We start from the raw sequence: 16,787 nt of genomic DNA on the forward strand, positions 1-16,787 counted from the left end.
GCTGGGGAACCTCACGTAGGACAGTGGGGGCTGGTGACCTCAGTCGGTTATGCAGCCGGGCAGTAGCTCCACCAGTCAGTCTTAGAGAGAGGGTGTTAGGGCTGCTTCTGCTTGCACCCCGGATGGGTTAGGGGATGATGCAGAAGAGGAATGCTTTCCGGAGAGTGGGGTAGCACTGCTGCCAGCTTTACTCTTCTGGAAGTTTCTGTGTTGCCCTTTAATAATCTGAATGAGCCACAGCCAAACATCTAAAGGCCTTATCGTTCATTCCTGACCTTTCCCTGTATTTAGCCTTGTTTCAGGAAAGTCCATGACAGACTGTGAGCCAACACCATGTTGGACCTTAAGGTGTGTTAGCCAAACCAGGCAGGTGGAGAATACACTAAAACAATTAAGTAGATGTAGAACCATCCACAGCCATCCTGCCTTGAGTGACAGGAAAACTTAGTCGTCATCAGGAGAAAGGAACTTTGGACTTTGAGCCAACTTCAAGAGTCCTGGATTCAAATACTGGATTGGCCTCTTCCTCACTGTGTGATCTTGGACAAGTCACTGAACTCTCTAGGATTCATCTCTAAAAGGGGCATAGTAATAGAGCCCACATCACAGAGCACCTAACATGCAGCCAGTACCACACAGATACTGCCTGCCTCATCACCACCACTATAATCATTATCATCATCATCATCATCATCACCACCGCCATCACCACCACCTCCACCACCATCACCATCATCATCACCACCACCAGCATCACCATCATTCTCACCATCATCACCACCTCTACCACCATCATCAAGATCGTCAGCATCACCATCCCCACCATTATTATCCACCACCATCATGACCACCAACATCACCATCGTCACCACTATCACTACTACTAGTGGCAAATTGGGACAAGCAACTTTGAGTTTTTACTCATGATGTGCATCTGCTCCTGGAACCAGAGGGAAGAAATGTGATGTTTAGAAGGTTGGAGTTCTCAGTCTGAGGTAGACTGTAACCTACAAGAAGACAGTGCACCAAGGATAGGCCAGGCAGGAGGGAATGGACGTGTGCTTTCAAACCATGTTATAGAAGCCACCTACTTAAATAAAAAAAATAAAATAATAAAATAAAATAAAATAAAATAAAATAAAATAAAATAAAATAAAATAAATAAAAAATTAAAATAAAATAAATTGAAAAAATAATAAAATAAAATAAATAAAATTTAAAATTTTTTTAAATTTAAAAAATAAAATAAATAAAATAATAAAATAAAATAAAATAAAAAAATAAAAATAAAAGCCACCTACTTTTCCCACCATGACCTCTGGGTCTGAGATCAACACTCCACACCTCATGACTGGCTCCCTCTCCTGTCTCCCCTGCTTCCCCCAGTGTCTACCAAGAGTGAGTCCTGGGAAGCAACTCCAATCATTACGAGGAAGAGTGCTGAGCATTTGCACCTCACCAAGCAGCCACCCTTAAATGAAAGCACTCAAGTTGGGCCAGCAGGCTGTTTATTTTCTTTATTTTTTCACAAGCTTTGAATTCAGAAATAAGAGCCACAATAAGTCAGTTGTTAAGTAAAAATGGGGGTGATTACAAAGGAAAACTTTGTACAAAACTTTAAAAATCTGACTGCCCCGTCAACCACCTCGAAGGGACCAGGAGTGGGACAACAGGGAGCAGCTGTCGCCCCACTGCTGTCAGCCCTGATGGGGGTAGGAGACCCCTTTCTGAGTGTGAACCTGGCTAGGCCCGAAGTCGGAGCTGGCTGGAAGGACACACAGACCAGAAGACGTCATGGCGAGTCACAAGTGCCACGGAGACCAGGGTTTCTGACACAGGACGTGGATGATGCTTCTCTGCAAGCACTGGAAGGCTCCCCTGCCTCTCTGAGAATTCACAGAAGGTTCTCTCAATGGGAGTGGGGTGGGGAGGGGTGGGGCAGGCTGCCTTCTAAGCATGGACTTGGGGTGGGGGCAATGAGTAAACATCTTCGCATTGAGTTTTGGAGTTGCCCCTGAGGGCTTGAGGTCTCGGCATTGTGTCTACATTGGTCCTCGGCGATGTTCCGTCAGATGCACTCACAGACTTGCATACATAATTCAGTAACATGCATCAACTATCCTAGAACAGCTACAAGGGTGCAAAGGAACCACCCCGAGAATCATGGAGCCTGTGGAGTCAGAAGTGGAGGGGACAGTACAAGACGATGCTAGAACCTGTGTTCACTAAGGAGGGAAATGGAGACCCCATGCTCTGAGGTGGAGTCGGCATGAACACACAACTGTGGGGCAAGGAGTTTCCAAGCAAACACACCACACTAGTACCACTTCTTCCTAAACAAAAGAGGAAAGAACATCATTCAATTTTCCCCCCATCAGTACCAAATTAAACTGCGGTTTCCCAAACCCTGACAGGGAAAGGAATGGACTTTATTCCTAGCTCATCCATCCACTTGTCCGCCTTCAGCCGAGGCTGGTGATGTTGGAGCGGCCGCCGGGGGGCGCCACGATGCGGTGGCCAGTGCGTCTGGGATTGTTGTCATCTATCTGGGCACCTGAAAGAGACGGAGCCCATCACCTGACAGGTTCCACCTGCTGCCCCGGAGGGCAGGGATGCCGAGCCCTTGTCCGGACACGCCCTCCAGCCTCTCCACCCATCCACGGGGAGCTGGGACTGCTCCGCAACATCCATGGGTTCACTGCTCTCAGACCCTGGGGTCACCCTCTTGCAGCCGACTACCCTGCACTATTTCTTGCCTGGCTCCATGTTCTTGAGACAGGTGAACAGAGTGCCTACTGTGTGCAGCCACAAAGTTGATGTTTTAACATACATGGTTGAGTTAAGGGTATACAGCAGTACTATGAAGGGGGTGCTTCTACCCCAAATTTACAGACAAGGAATCGGATACTCAGGTCATGATACTCAGGTCATGCACCCTGGGGGACAGAGCTGGAGGGTGGGTGGGCCAGGATTCCAGCCCCAACTGGTTTGTCTCCATAGCCCCTGCTTCTCCAGGAGTCAGAACAACACAGCAGAGCCTGATGCTCCAAAGGTGTTTATGTACGGTATGCATGAGAGTGCGTGTATGTGTGCGTGTGCATGTGTGTGTGCATATGAACTACTCAGAGCTCAGAACTACCCACCTGGTTTGCAATGGCCAGATCTGCGTGGAGGAGAGACATCACTTTTTTTTGTTTTAAATCTGCAAAGCCAACCATTTGTTCCAATCTTACACATTCTTTTGCAGTTAAAGATTCAAAGCTCCAGCACCAAGCCCAGGGCCTGGTGCTCAATAAAATATGTCTTCAGTGAATAACTGGTGACTGATGGACAAAGGTAAAAAGGAGAGCTAGCGTGAGAGGGCTCCAGGGTCCAGTCCGGAGATAGGTTCCAGTACAAGTCATGTCTGGAATCCAGGTGATCTGGAATCAGACCCACCCTTCCCGTGGCCTTCACTTCCTTTTCTGTAAAGTGAGAGTAGCGTAGGTGGAGTACCTTCCATCTCTGCCACTGTCTGATCCCTGAAAGCCACTATGGATGTGGCGTCGTGTGCTGTCTGATTTTCTCATGGTCCCCTTGGAAGATATCACGTCTTTCTGGTAAACCAGGAACTTCCTTAAGTTCCAGAACCAGAAGTCAGGCCTAGTGCTTAATGCCCATTTCTCTCATAATCCTCCCCATCTTGCTGGTTACAGGTCAGCTACTTCGCAAACACCTGTCGGGCAAAAGGACACTAGTGCAGTAAACCACGCTGCACCTCTATAAAGGGACATCATGCGGATATTTAAAAGGCATCTGTGAAATCATTCCTGATGTCAGAAAGCCTATGGTGCTGGTAGTGAACAAAGTCACCTGTTAACTTGCCCTGAAGCTGGCCAGGGAGGTGCGGTGGGTCTGGGAGAGACGGAGCACCAACCAGGGCACTGGGTGGCGGTGGTGGGACCCTTCCAGCAGACTTTCTATTCAGTGTTTCTGTAGTTCTGCGAGAGAAGGGGCTTGCCCTCTGTATTTAATAGCAATGGTGAATTGCACAACTTGAGAAGAGAGGCCTAGTCTGCAAACTCCATGCAATCCCACCCAGGGGCCTTGTCCTGGGACTGTGTCCAGTCCCTGTTCTGTCAACTGAGCATCAGATGAGATACTTGAGTTGTGTTGTGGGTCCATTTGTGGAAAAATTACTAGTTATCTTTAAAGACTGGAATCACACTCAGTGTGTGAGAAAGTCTTGCATGTAGGCTCATGGAAAGTAAAATGAGCTGCACTGGGGACACACGCCCCACCACAGCTTATGTCCCCCCACTGCATAATCGCTGAGACAGACACTCCTCCGATATATGCTCCCACAATTTAAATGGATATTCATCTCTCTCTGCCCCTCCACTCTCTTTTGCCAAGCATACCAGCTTTTGTTTAAATGGCTCTCACTCCTGTTAGGTCAGAGTCTGCAAACCATGGACGATTGACAAAGCTTGGCCGTCGCCTGTTTTTGTATAGTCCATGAGCTAAGAATAGTTTTTTACGTTTTTTAAAAATATTTTTCAATGCTGCATTTGAAATGGCTACTTAACACCCTAAATTTTGCCTCTTGGCTGACAAAACCTAGACTATTTATGATCAGGTCCTTTAAGACATTTGCTGACCCCGGAGCAAAAGTGGGGGCGGCCCAGCTGTGTCTCATTCATCGCCGTACTCCTAGCTCCTAGCCCAGGGTATATAAACATGCCTCGAATACTCTGGGGGACAGAATTCCAGTTCAGCCTCCCAGGCGTGTGCGTGTCTGCCCTCCTGTGACGAGCTGATGAAACTGCAGCGTCCCTGGGGCTGAGGGACCACGGTCAGCTTCACAGGGAAGGTGTGCTTAAGGATGAGCTCGGCCAATTTTTGTGCAGACTTCATAGCCAGGGTCAGGTATCTCTTTGTAGCCCCTGTGGACTCCCTCCGTTTCCTGACCTCCCCCACCCGCTCTGCCGCTCCCGGGAGGAGAGGTGATGGGGCTCCCCACCCACCCCTTGCTTTCTCAGCTAGTGCCTGCGGGTCCCCTGGGAAGCGCCATGGGCGTGGGGAGCCTCTTACCTGATAAACTGAAGTTGGACTGGTGGAGGTTTCTGATGGGCGGGGGCTGGTGTTTGGAAGGCGAGGACTTGGCAGAGGGAGCAGGAGTTGCATATTTGGGTGTGGCTGGCACCTCGTACACAGGACCGTCGTACATGCCCCTGGGAACACCTTGCAACCCCGAAACCTACACAGAGGGAGGGGAGGGGGACCGATGGGCAAGATGCACCTGTGCCTTCCCACTCAGGCAGGCTGTAGCCCTGCAGCCAGTGACCCGAGGTCAGCTCGGGGACACACGGGTGCATTCACCCAGACACATGCATACATATGTGTGCACACATACCCCTCATGTATGCACCCATTTACTACACACACACACACATGCACACACACCCAACATGTGTGCACCTACTCCACATACATACACACATCCATACATGTGTACACACATGCCCTGCATGCACGCACCCTTACTCCATATACACACATGTATAAACATGTGTACACATGTGCACACCCTGCATGCACCCACTTACTCCACATACACACACGTACATAGACACATGCATACACATGTGCACAACCCTGCGTGCATGCACCCACTTACTCCACATACATGTACAGACACACATGCATTCACATGCATGCGCATACCACATACATGCACTCACTCCACGTAATGCATGCACACATGTGCATACATATGTGCACACACACCCCGTATGCATGTACCCACTTGCTCCACATATACATCTGTACACACGTAATTCACACATATCCCCCATGTATATAACCCAACACACATATAAAGACATGCACATACATGCATATACGCACACACACTCAGAGCTTCATACAGGTGGACCCTAAACCCATTTTCAAGAGAACACTTTCCCTGACATGCCCCACCATGCCCCTCAAGAACCACTGAATTGTCTATGGTCTTGCAGAAGGTGAGCCCAAGACAAGGATCTGGGGACAGCTAGTTTATTTGGGAGGTGAATCCAGAAAGGAGGAGGGGGAGAAGAAGAAAATTGGGCACATGGTGGGGTGACGGGGCCACCTCTGAGGGTGGCCAGCTCAGGGAAACTTGGAAATGCACATCTGCATTGACCCTCTGGGGGACAGGGCATGGACCAGGGTCTCTATCCCATGGGTTGAGCATTGCCACAGGGGAGCCCTCCATCTGGGACTACTGTGTCTGGCCACCTTTCTGGTCTATTTTTCATAATACCTGCTTCCTGCACCTCCTGGGCTTCCCTCAGTGCCGGCTGGTTCAAAGCTTGCCTCCCCACCTCCCCACACCCTTCAGGGACCTACTCCAAGCTCAGCTCAACTCAGCTAGGTCTGGGGCATATCCTGTCCCTCACATGGTGTGGCTCCTATCCTCTGCCCCCAGGCATGTGGGGAAGGAGAGCCCTGGGTGGGGACCCGGCCTTCTGGCTACTGCAGGTGACGGCCTCACACAGGTACCAGGTACCTGCTCTCACAGACATGGCTGCTAATTACAGGCCTCAGGTCCAAACCCATGTAAAGGAAATGAAGCTGGCCAACATGTGTTTGGGCCCCTTAGCAGGTGTCCAGCTGGGAGTTTACACAAGTCTCCTGTCTCTAGCAGCCGCTGTGGTCTCTCGGCCCCCTCGGCTTTCCATGGCCATCTCTCAGATCTGACTTGCTTATTCTTCGTGTCCGTCCTTTCCCCATCTGACGTGCAACGTCTGAACAATTTGGAATATCTGACCCGGGGTGCTACACCTTATAAGACATGGAAAGACATTAAGCATTATAATGTGAGCCTGAGAGAGTCTGGGGGTGCCAGGAGGTTTCTGGGCTTTTCCATCAAAATTGGTGGTGGTGGCGGCGGCATTTAAGAAGCACAGGAAGAGTGGGACCATACACAGCAGGTGGGCACATGTACTTGTGTACACACACATCCATACGCACACATGTGCACACACGCAGGCATATACACAGCTACACATTGCATGCACACACATGCACATACATCTATGTACACACATGCACACACACGGCAGCAAATACAACACCAACACACTGCATGCACACACATGTACACATGCATCTATGCACACACACATCTGCATACACATGCAGGCATATACACACACGGCATGCATACATATGTACACATACATCTATGCACACACATGTGCACATGCACACAGGCATGTACACACACCTACAGTGTGCACACATGTACACATACATCTATGTGTGCACACGAAGGCATATGCACACATGACATGCACACACATCTATGTACACGCACACATGTGGATACATGTAGGCATACACACATACATCTATGCACACACATGTATACACTCATGGGCACACACATGCAGGCATATACACACACCTACAGACATGGCATGCAGACATGTACACATACATCTATGCACACACACACACACACACACATACACACACTTGCTGGCCTTTCCAGCAAACATCAGGCATTTAGTGTGGGAAGCAGGTGGTCATGGTGACAGGAGGGACCCAATGAGGGAAGATGATGGGCCCAGAGGTGGGAGTTTATCTAAAGCGTGAGCAACCTCCCTCTGAGCTGGGCCGGAGAAGGGCTGGCGCCTGCTAGACGCCCTGCCAGGGCCTCCCACGTCCCTGCCAAGACTCTTCAGGGAAAGAGATGCAGAATGGAAGGGTAGGGAGGGCGGGGAGAGAAGAGGGAAGGTTTGAAGGGCATGAGATGCAGTTTTGCCATCCCTCTAGTGTGCTGGGGGTTGTTTGTTTTTACCAGAAGGGCAAAGCCTAATAGGTTCTGGCTTTCCCAGCTGTGTGATGCTGGCCAGTCCACTGCTCCAAGCACTGCAGTCTGATCCGCAGGAAGGTCCTGACACTCAAAGATCAGGAGGTGAGGCCCCTGAGATGATGTGGGATGTGCACCCCAGAGCAGCTCAGTCAGTGTTACCCCCACCATCCTCCCATCCCTCACGCGCACACCCCTTTACAGCCTGCAAAATCCTGGCACCTGCACTCCAGCGCCGAGACACGGGCAGGGCAGTGTCACGGCTCACCCAACACAAGAGGAAAGGGATGCTGACGTGGCCGTGACTCGTGAACTCTGCACACACCGGACGCTGGACCCGCTCACCTTGCTCCTGATCCTGACACGCTGGTAGAGATACTCGGGGAAAGGCTTCCGGGGGATGAAGCGGCCCATGCCCTTGTTGACATTAATGTTGCCGTCCTCAAAGACGATCTTGCCCTGGCTGATGACCACCAGCGGGGAGCCGTGGCACTCCATGCCCTCGAAGATGTTGTACTCCACCGCCTGCACGGCAAGAAGCACAGCTGTGCCCTTGCCGCTTTCTGCATGGGCCCTGAGGCTCCCCACGGCTTCCCGGGGCACTTGCAGCACTTGCCCCTTGCAAACCTCTCGTTTGGGGCCATGCAATAGTCCGTTCTCTGTGTCTTCATTAGCATAACTGACCCTCGCCCTTGGGCATTAGGCTAAGGGTGGTTTCATAGACCCAACTAATGTCTGAGGCATCACAAACATGAACGGGTGCCCCCTGTTGTCTGGCAATGTGGCTGCTCTGACTACAATGGGCATTTTTGTGTCTTAAAAAAAACTATCTTCTTGGGCAATCCAGATGGCTTAGCGGTTTAGCACTGCCTTCAGCCCAGGGTGTGATCCTGGAGACCTGGGACCGGGTCCCACATCGGGCTCCCTGCATGGAGCCTGCTTCTCCCTCTGCCTGTGTCTCTGCCTCTCTCTCTGTCTCCCTGTGTGTGTGTGATGTGTCTCATGAATGAATAAATAAAATCTTAAAAAAAATATATCTTCTTTAGGGTAGTTTTCTATAATTAAGTTACTGGGTCATGAGCTTTTTCAGGGCGCTTGTTGCATATTGCCAAGTGACTTCCCAAAAGCATCAGACCAACTGAAATTATGTCGGCAATGGGGAGAGCGATACCTCATTGATTTCATGTCCATGGATTCCCTTCCAGCTCTGAGTGTGGTCACTTTTATCCATCCTTCCTTCCTTCCTTCCTTCTTTCCTTCCTTCCTTCCTTCCTTCCTTCCTTCCTTCCTTCCTTCCTCCCTCCCTCCCTTCTCTCACTCCTTCCCACTGTCCCTTCCTCTCTCCCTTCTTTCCCTCCTCCCTCACTCTCTTTTTGCTAATTTGAATGACAAAACACGTTCTTAAAAACACACATTCCCTTCATAATCCCTAAAGGGAATGTAACTACCACTAGCCAGCTGTTTCTTATTCTTTAAAAAGTAGGTCATCTACTCGATAGAAGAAAAATAAAAAAGCACAAATGATTTTTGATTTTAAAAAGTAGGTCTCTCTTCTACCTTAGACTGAAATATCTGCCTTAAAGACATTCTTCTGAGCCCCCAGATATTTTCTGAGCATGAATAACTGTCTCAACATTGCAGCAGCTCTGTACTGATGGCTTTCACCTGATTTTTTTCTCCTGCGCTCAGAGACTGTTCCATATGGGCACAGGTACCTGGATTAAAAATCTTAACACTCTAAACCATGGAACCATATTCCCTCCTATGGCAGTATAGTATCATTCCCAGAGATTGATAACTGGATTGTTTCCTTGCTTTTGCTAAAACCCATACTGAACCACACTTCTGTGTGTCCACACTGGCATGTGTTAACATCTTTCTAGATGTAGAGTTTGGGGCTAAAGAGTAAATGGATTTTAACTTTGATAGACTTGTCCTCCCTTGCCTGTGCCCCGTGATCTGACCCCACCTGCATCCATTAACCACCAGCATCTCAATTGCTGCATGGGTGAGAAATAGCATCATACTCTTGAGATTTGGATTTGGTTAATTATAAGTGAGACTGGGTCTGTTTTTAAAGGTATATAAGTTGTTTGTATATTTCTTCTTGTGTAACTGTGTCTTTGTACACTGTTTATTTATTAGGCACTTGGTATTTTTCTTACTGGTTTCTTAGACGTTTGATGTTAAGGAATTTATCTGTTTGTCCTATCATCTGGCTGTCTGTCCTCTGCCTTGTGATCTCATATAAGATAATTATTATTATTATTACTATGGCATATTATTTTATGCCATACAGAGGGGTTTTTAATTTGTACACGGTGCCCACAGAGGCCAATCTTCCCCTTTACACTTTCTTAAGTTTTGTGTCTAGCTTAGAAAGATCTTCTCCCCTTCAAAACTATCATTTCTAAAAACATACTTTATTCTAGTCCTTTGGTAACTTTCATTTCAACCTTTGATCCATTCTGAGGGAAATAGCACAGCAGAGGTCAGGCCATCGGGGCCAGATGTTGGGACCCACCGGCTGATAACCACCTCTGTCCAGCTAATCTGAATGGTCTCCATATTGTAAACCAAATTCTTACGTGTGGTCAGGCTACTGCCTGGCTATCCCCCTGCCATGCCAACAGCAAACTGCCCTAACAGTTGTAGCTCTACAACCAGTTTTAAGAACTGGGATGAGCAGGGCTTACCCCTTAGCTTTCTAGAAATGTTTGACTATCCTCACATTTAGCACCTAGGACCTCTGTTTTCTAGCTAAACAACAATTCCATTGAGTTTTCTGATGGGAATACTTCAAACTTGTAGATTAAATTAGCAAGAATTGCTATGTTCACTCTACTGAATCATGTTAGCATAAAAGAACTTGTGTTTATATGTCTTTAGTTTTTATTGTTACTAGAAACAAGATACTGATTTCCATTCTATTTTTTCGAAGTGTTTTTGAATTAATTACTTCATAGAAAAGCTATTGATTCTTTACATTGATTTGTAATCAGCCAATGGGTTCTCTTATCACTTCTGATGGGTTTTAGGAGTATCCTTGGGGTTTCAGGAAATAATTAGATCCACACACAGCTGCTAATACTGAGCCACACTCTTGGTTTGTAGCTGCCTCCCAGGATCCAGGCATATGGTGTGCTCTCAGTTATAACATTTCCTAATCTAATGCTTCCAGTATCACCCTAAAGTGACCCACTGTGTGGTGACTTACAGCCCAAAGCCCAAATATGGGGTATGTGATGCCCAAAAGGTGGTGAGGAAGCAAGCCCTACCAGTTGAAACTGGCCAACCTCCCAGCTCAGCTTACTCAGTCCTGCACGGCCCGCAACTCCTCATGCTGGAAGAACATGGCATGTGCCATGTGGCGCTCCTAACTGGGGAGTTCTTATGTGGCTCAGGCTTATCCCCTACAGATGCTACATTCGATGTCTCACAACTACATGGAGATTTAAAAACTTTCATTTCTGAAAGGTAATATGTGAACGATGTAATAATTCAAACAGTACAAAGGACAACAATTAAACAGAACTGCTGCCCCCATCTGGGAGCCCTAGGTCCCTCGTCCCCACCCCAGAAGGCAGTTATTATTCTTCAGTTCTTTTGTATCCTGGAAAAGACAGACTGACACTGACAAATGGAGAACGTGTTAATATCCATGAAGAGATAATCCTGGACCTAATACTTCTCCTCTGAGCCTGTGAATGCATGCATCTAGGGCAGGCACACTGAGAGAGAGAAACTGAGGCAGAGAGAGGGAGAGAGAGAACACATTCAGTTGCACATCAGCAGCTTAGCTGCGTCTGCTGGAAGCCAGTCCCTCCAACTGGCAGAGCAATGTGAATGACTGAGTCATGCCAGGTATCAGATCACATCCTGGTTGGAAGCTTCATAAATCATCTCTAACTAGAGGCTTCTAAGGTGGTTGCAAAGCAAAGGTCGCATATCCAAATCAGGAGCATCTCGGACAAGCCAGGACTTACCGACTTGTGACTCTTGGCTGTTATGGTCTTCACCTTATCAGGGTCCCAGATGACTACATCAGCATCTGAGCCCACTGCAATCCGCCCTTTCCTGGGGTACAGGTTAAAGATCTTGGCTGCGTTGGTGCTGGTGATAGCAACAAACTGGTTCTCGTCCATTTTGCCAGTAGCCTAAAGGCAAGATCCACAGATGAGGAGAATGTCCCATAACAGGGCTGGGGGAAGAGCAGACAGGCACAAATCCAGACCTGCCGACAGGAGTCCTTGAGAGAAGTCTGGATTTTTCTCCTCCCCCGCTGCAAATAGGCCATCATGAAAGGGCACAAAGGCCTGGCCCCATCAGAACGGAAGTGCAATTGACCGCTCAGAGGTATACTGACATCTGCTCAATAACCACTGTGCCATCTTGTCAGTCCCACTGGGTCCAAGTTTAATAGAAAATAAAAATCTTAGGTTCAAGTCAGGGACCAGAGTGTGACCTGGGGCTTCCTACTGTGACGCGACAAGCACCCTCTGTATTCAACCCCAAACACACACACGGTTTACAAAGTCATCTTTACAGGAACTGAGATGTGGTCAAAACAAAGCTAAAGAAAATATTTTGCATCCTTAAAGAATAAAGGGGAGCTGTCATGTCTGTGCTGCTTTGTTAAGAGACACGTTTCCTCGCATGCCCTCCTGATGTGTTCTGCACCTGCATCAAAGCAAGGAAGGGAGGAGCTTTAAGAATCAGCTGTGCAGAGGCACCTGGGTGGCTCAGTTGGTTGAGCGTCTGATTCTTGGTTTCAGCTCAGGTCATGATCTCACGGATGGTGGGACTGGGCCCCACACTGGGCTCCATGCTCAGAGGGAAGTCTGCTTCAAGATTCTCTCCCTCTGCCCCTCCCTCTACTCACTCTTCTCACTCTCTCTCTCTCTCAAATAGATAAATCTTAAAATAAAAGACAACCAGCAATGCGCAAAGTGCTAGCTTTTGAGGGGCCAGGCAGGGAGCTTCTAGAATGTTCCTGGGGATAGAAAAACAAGGAACACCTTACCACTGCTTTGTCCCAGACAACAGTCATCCGCTCTTCTATCCCATTGACCCCCTCTGGGATCAGAGTGAAGTTATCCTTGCCCACTGCTTTCTGGGCAGTGCTGTAGGGACAGTGGCCACTACCTGTGACCTGCAGGTCTCCACTGTAAGGATGAAAACAAGGTGGGGATCAGACTTGAGTTTCAGGTTGAATTTCAGGCACCCAATGTACGCTGTGAAATGAAAACCCCAAGAGATTCTGGGGAAGGGATTTGGGGCACTTCATGGGTATCAGTGAGTGACACTGGAAGGCCCTTTGGGGGCCTGTGTCTTATTGGGAAAAGGCTCAGTCAGTGTGGGCTCTGGGCTCTCTGAATAAGACTCCCCAGGTGGGCCTCCTCTTCCTCACCTGGAAGAGTGGGCATCCACCCAAACAAGGTGCCAAGTGAGGTTCAATGAGGGGTGAGGCCATATCAGGCTTGGCCTTGGAGACTTGTGGAGACTTGTGCTCAATGCTAAGAGAAGAGGATCCTGGAAATCTCCAGGCAGAGGAGTGGCTTGGTCTGATTTGGGTTTTAAAATCTGGGTGTTTGTTGGGTATAGACTGTATCATGTTAGGGGCATGGAAGGAAGAGCACAGAAACAGGCCTATTGGAGATGAGCCATGACGGTCATCGCCAAGGGGGCAAAATGTGGTCAGATCCTGGGACCTTTGGCCTGTTTCCTGCCATCTTCAGATATGGGCAAGACTGTGGGAGCAGCAGCTTTGTGGAGGAGATGGGGAGTCTGTCTGGACTTGGATCTGCCCACCAGACATCAGTTTGCAGACGATGAGTAAGCCTGTGGATAGTCAAGTCAAGTGTTTCTGCATCATTTGGGAGAAAGAAATCTCCATGGTAGGTTCACATCCTCACCCCCATGGGGCTCCTCCAAGGCTAAGACCAGAAGCCTGGACTTATCCCCAATCCAGCGAATTCCTACTAATCCTCTAGCTTCTGGCCTGATGTTGCCTCCCCCATGAAGCCTTCTACAAGTTTCCTGGTTCTGAGCATGTACCTCTGCTTCCAGAGCAGCCTGCACACCTCACCACTTAGCCTTCTCTTGCGGCTTAAGTGTTCTTCCCTCATGGTGGCCAATAGAAGGGAAGGGACCAAGGTGGCTGTGCTCCTACTGTGTGCAGGTACCCAAGAGGTGCTTTGCAAGTAACAGTAGCCACTTGCTGAACCCTAGATTCTAGGCCATTTTCTTACACTGTCACACATAATCAGCTCCACAGTAGGTACTATGTTCTCCTCCATTTTGCCAATGAGTAAACCAAAGCAAAAAGCCATTCTGGGTTATGTGACAAATACAGGGTGAATCTGGATTCTCGTTTCTAATCCTGGGTGCTTCCCAATATCCCACACTATACCCAGTATCGCCCAGCCACCCCCTCGGCTCTCACCAGGCCAACAGGGAGGTCAAGTAGTCAGGTGTGGTAGGGTCTGGGCTCAGGGGAGGGGAGGTCACGAAGGCCGCTGCCTTGGCCCAGTTCTTGCTCCAGTAGTGGGTGCCATCAGTTCCCAGGCTGGCAGCGATGGGCTCGCCGAACACGAGGGGGCCTGTAGGGGCAAACACACAAAGGTGATGGTCTTTTGAGGAGGGTCTGGGGGCACGAAAGTCGGAGGGTCAGAGACAGAAGAACGATGCTCTGAGGGGCAATAGGTTGTCTGCCCTTCTTCCCTGCATCACCACACAGCCCAGTGACCCCCCGCTGCCAGGCGCTGGGCACCGGCTGACCCCAGCAACCTCCCGGACTGGTAATACTTTTCGGATTTGAAAAGGACCATTATGCCCTTTGGCAGATCTGTCAGTCCAGGCACAGGGATGGATTGTGCTGTCTCAGTGTGGAGTCTACCAGAAGCAGATCTTCAAGTTCAGGAGTCAAGTTCAAGTGTCTTACTTGGGAGGTGATTCCAGGCGGCACTGGTGGGGGATTGAGGAGGTGACAGAGAAAGACGTCAAGAACAGGTGAGTTATGACCAAGTCACGGCCATGGGCACCTGCAGCTTGGGGCCACTGGGGCCTTGGGGAGACTGCTGACCGCACCTCGGGACCGTGCCACCCCCAGGGAAGGGAGCCGGGCGGTGCATCCACCAACCCACCGCGGGAGGGCTGCTGCCAGAGCATTCACTCTCGGAATCCCAGGCTGCCTTCCGAGGAGCAGGCCAGAGCAAAGCCCACAGGCAGAGCCTCAGATCCGCCCGCGGACAGATGCTGCCGGACACCGGCCAGCAGCACTGCCACAGCTGTGCAAGGCCACCCGGCTGCGGCAGCTTTGAGCTCCGGCGATCTGGCTGTCCGGGAGCACGTCCTGCAGTGATGGGCATGTTCTGTACCCGTGCTGCCCAGGACGGCGGCCACTAGCCTTCTGTGCCTCTCGAGATGTGCAATGTGGCTAGCACAACCAAGGAAGGCATTTAAAATTGTATTTAATTTTACTTAATTCAAATTGAAACAGGGCGCCTGGGTGGCTCAGTGGGTTAAGTGTCTGCTCAGCTCAGGTCATGATCCCTGGGTCCTGGGATCAAGTCCCCCCTCGGGCTCCCTCATGGCAGGGAGTCTGCTTTTCCCTCTCCCTCTGCCCCTCCCAACCCCCTGGCTTGTGTTCTCCCTCTCTCTCTCTCCCTCTCTCTCTCGTAAATAAATAAACAAATAAATAAATTCTTCTTAAAAAATTTTAAATCGAAACAGCCACATGTGACTGGTGTTCACCATATCCCTCCGTGTAGCTGGGACCTGCATGCTAAGTCCCCTGCGTGCTCACGACTACTTCAAGATTCCTGTCACTGCTCTGAGGCTCCGTTTCCTTATCCTTAAAATGGAGCCAGTCCTAAGCAAGCTGCGTTATACGAGAGCACTCTCTTTTAATGCCTCTGTTTGTCAGTTTTCCCTTAAAAACACCAGAACAAGGGTCAAAGCTGCTCTGTCCAACACGGTCACCAGGAGCCACATGTGGCTGTCAGGCACCGGACGCTGGGGTTGGTCTGAATTGAGATGTGCTCTAACAGTGGCAGACACACTGGATTTCAAAGACAGCACACAGAAAATAACACAAAATATCTGATATTTATGTATAATTACATGTTGGAATAACAGTTTGGATATATTACGTTAAAATATATTATTTAAGATATTTTTAAAAATACACTTAGTAATACTTTGCATATAGGGCTCCCGGGAGAAATAAGAAGCATGACGTAAGCAGTGGATGCTCAATTATGGTTGCTGTGTTGTTGCTGACTTCTGTCTGGCCCTCCGCACTGACCCACAACTCCCTGGTCAGCCTCCCATGACACAGAGAGGGAACAGTCCGGCCTCGTCCAGGTGGTGAACGTCCTTGGCGAATGTCCACCAGGATAAGGACTCCAGCCACTGTCTTTGTATAACATGCTCTACCCCTCTTCTGTCTGTCATTCTCTCTCTCTCCCCTTGAGTTTGGGAAGGAAGCTGCTCTGGGGACCTTCTTCATTCTTGGTCTGGTGACTGTTTGGGGACTGTGCACCTGTCGAGAAGTCCTGAGGCCTGCACTTGGGCCCCTGCTCTGAGCCTCCTGCAGATAGAACACACCCACTGAGGCCTTCACAACACTCCTCAGCACTGCAGGCAGCCTGGTACTGGGGCCTCACTAGGGAGGAGAGGGTACCAAGGTAGGACGTGAATGGCCAACCTGGAGCTGAGAAGGGTTATCAGCCAACACTCATGGAGCCCTGGGGTTTCGCCAAGGACTTTACAGCTATGAGCCCATGAGGTCCATTCAGAGACAAAGCAGCAGATGCTCAAGCGGTTAAGTATTGCATCCATCTTCGAGCTGGGTGGCTGGCTTCCTGGCCCACACTCACCTGATGTCCAGCACGGGGCTGTGCCCAGACCCTCTGGCCCTCAAAAACCTTCTTCCTTCCCAACC

The 16,787-nt window shown here is 49.5% G+C and overlaps 1 protein-coding gene across 5 annotated transcripts in view; it reads right to left on the bottom strand.

The window, feature by feature from the left end:
- Positions 1–1,491: 1,491 nt before the first annotated feature.
- CRMP1 (collapsin response mediator protein 1) overlaps positions 1,492–16,787 on the bottom strand; it is a 74,160-nt gene continuing 58,864 nt past the window's right edge. For all 5 annotated transcript variants that reach the window (XM_077878677.1, XM_077878675.1, XM_077878679.1 and 2 more), the window contains exons 9-14: positions 14,286–14,442; positions 12,864–13,005; positions 11,827–11,997; positions 8,186–8,365; positions 5,074–5,239; positions 1,492–2,554 (exon numbers count right to left, since the gene is read on the bottom strand). In XM_077878677.1, the coding sequence (XP_077734803.1) occupies positions 2,463–2,554; positions 5,074–5,239; positions 8,186–8,365; positions 11,827–11,997; positions 12,864–13,005; positions 14,286–14,442 (908 nt within the window). In that variant the 3' untranslated portion in view covers positions 1,492–2,462. The remainder of the gene's footprint in view (positions 2,555–5,073; positions 5,240–8,185; positions 8,366–11,826; positions 11,998–12,863; positions 13,006–14,285; positions 14,443–16,787) is intronic.

This window comes from Canis aureus, chromosome 2, assembly GCF_053574225.1.
Source record: "Canis aureus isolate CA01 chromosome 2, VMU_Caureus_v.1.0, whole genome shotgun sequence".
Taxonomy (NCBI): Eukaryota; Metazoa; Chordata; class Mammalia; order Carnivora; family Canidae; genus Canis; species Canis aureus.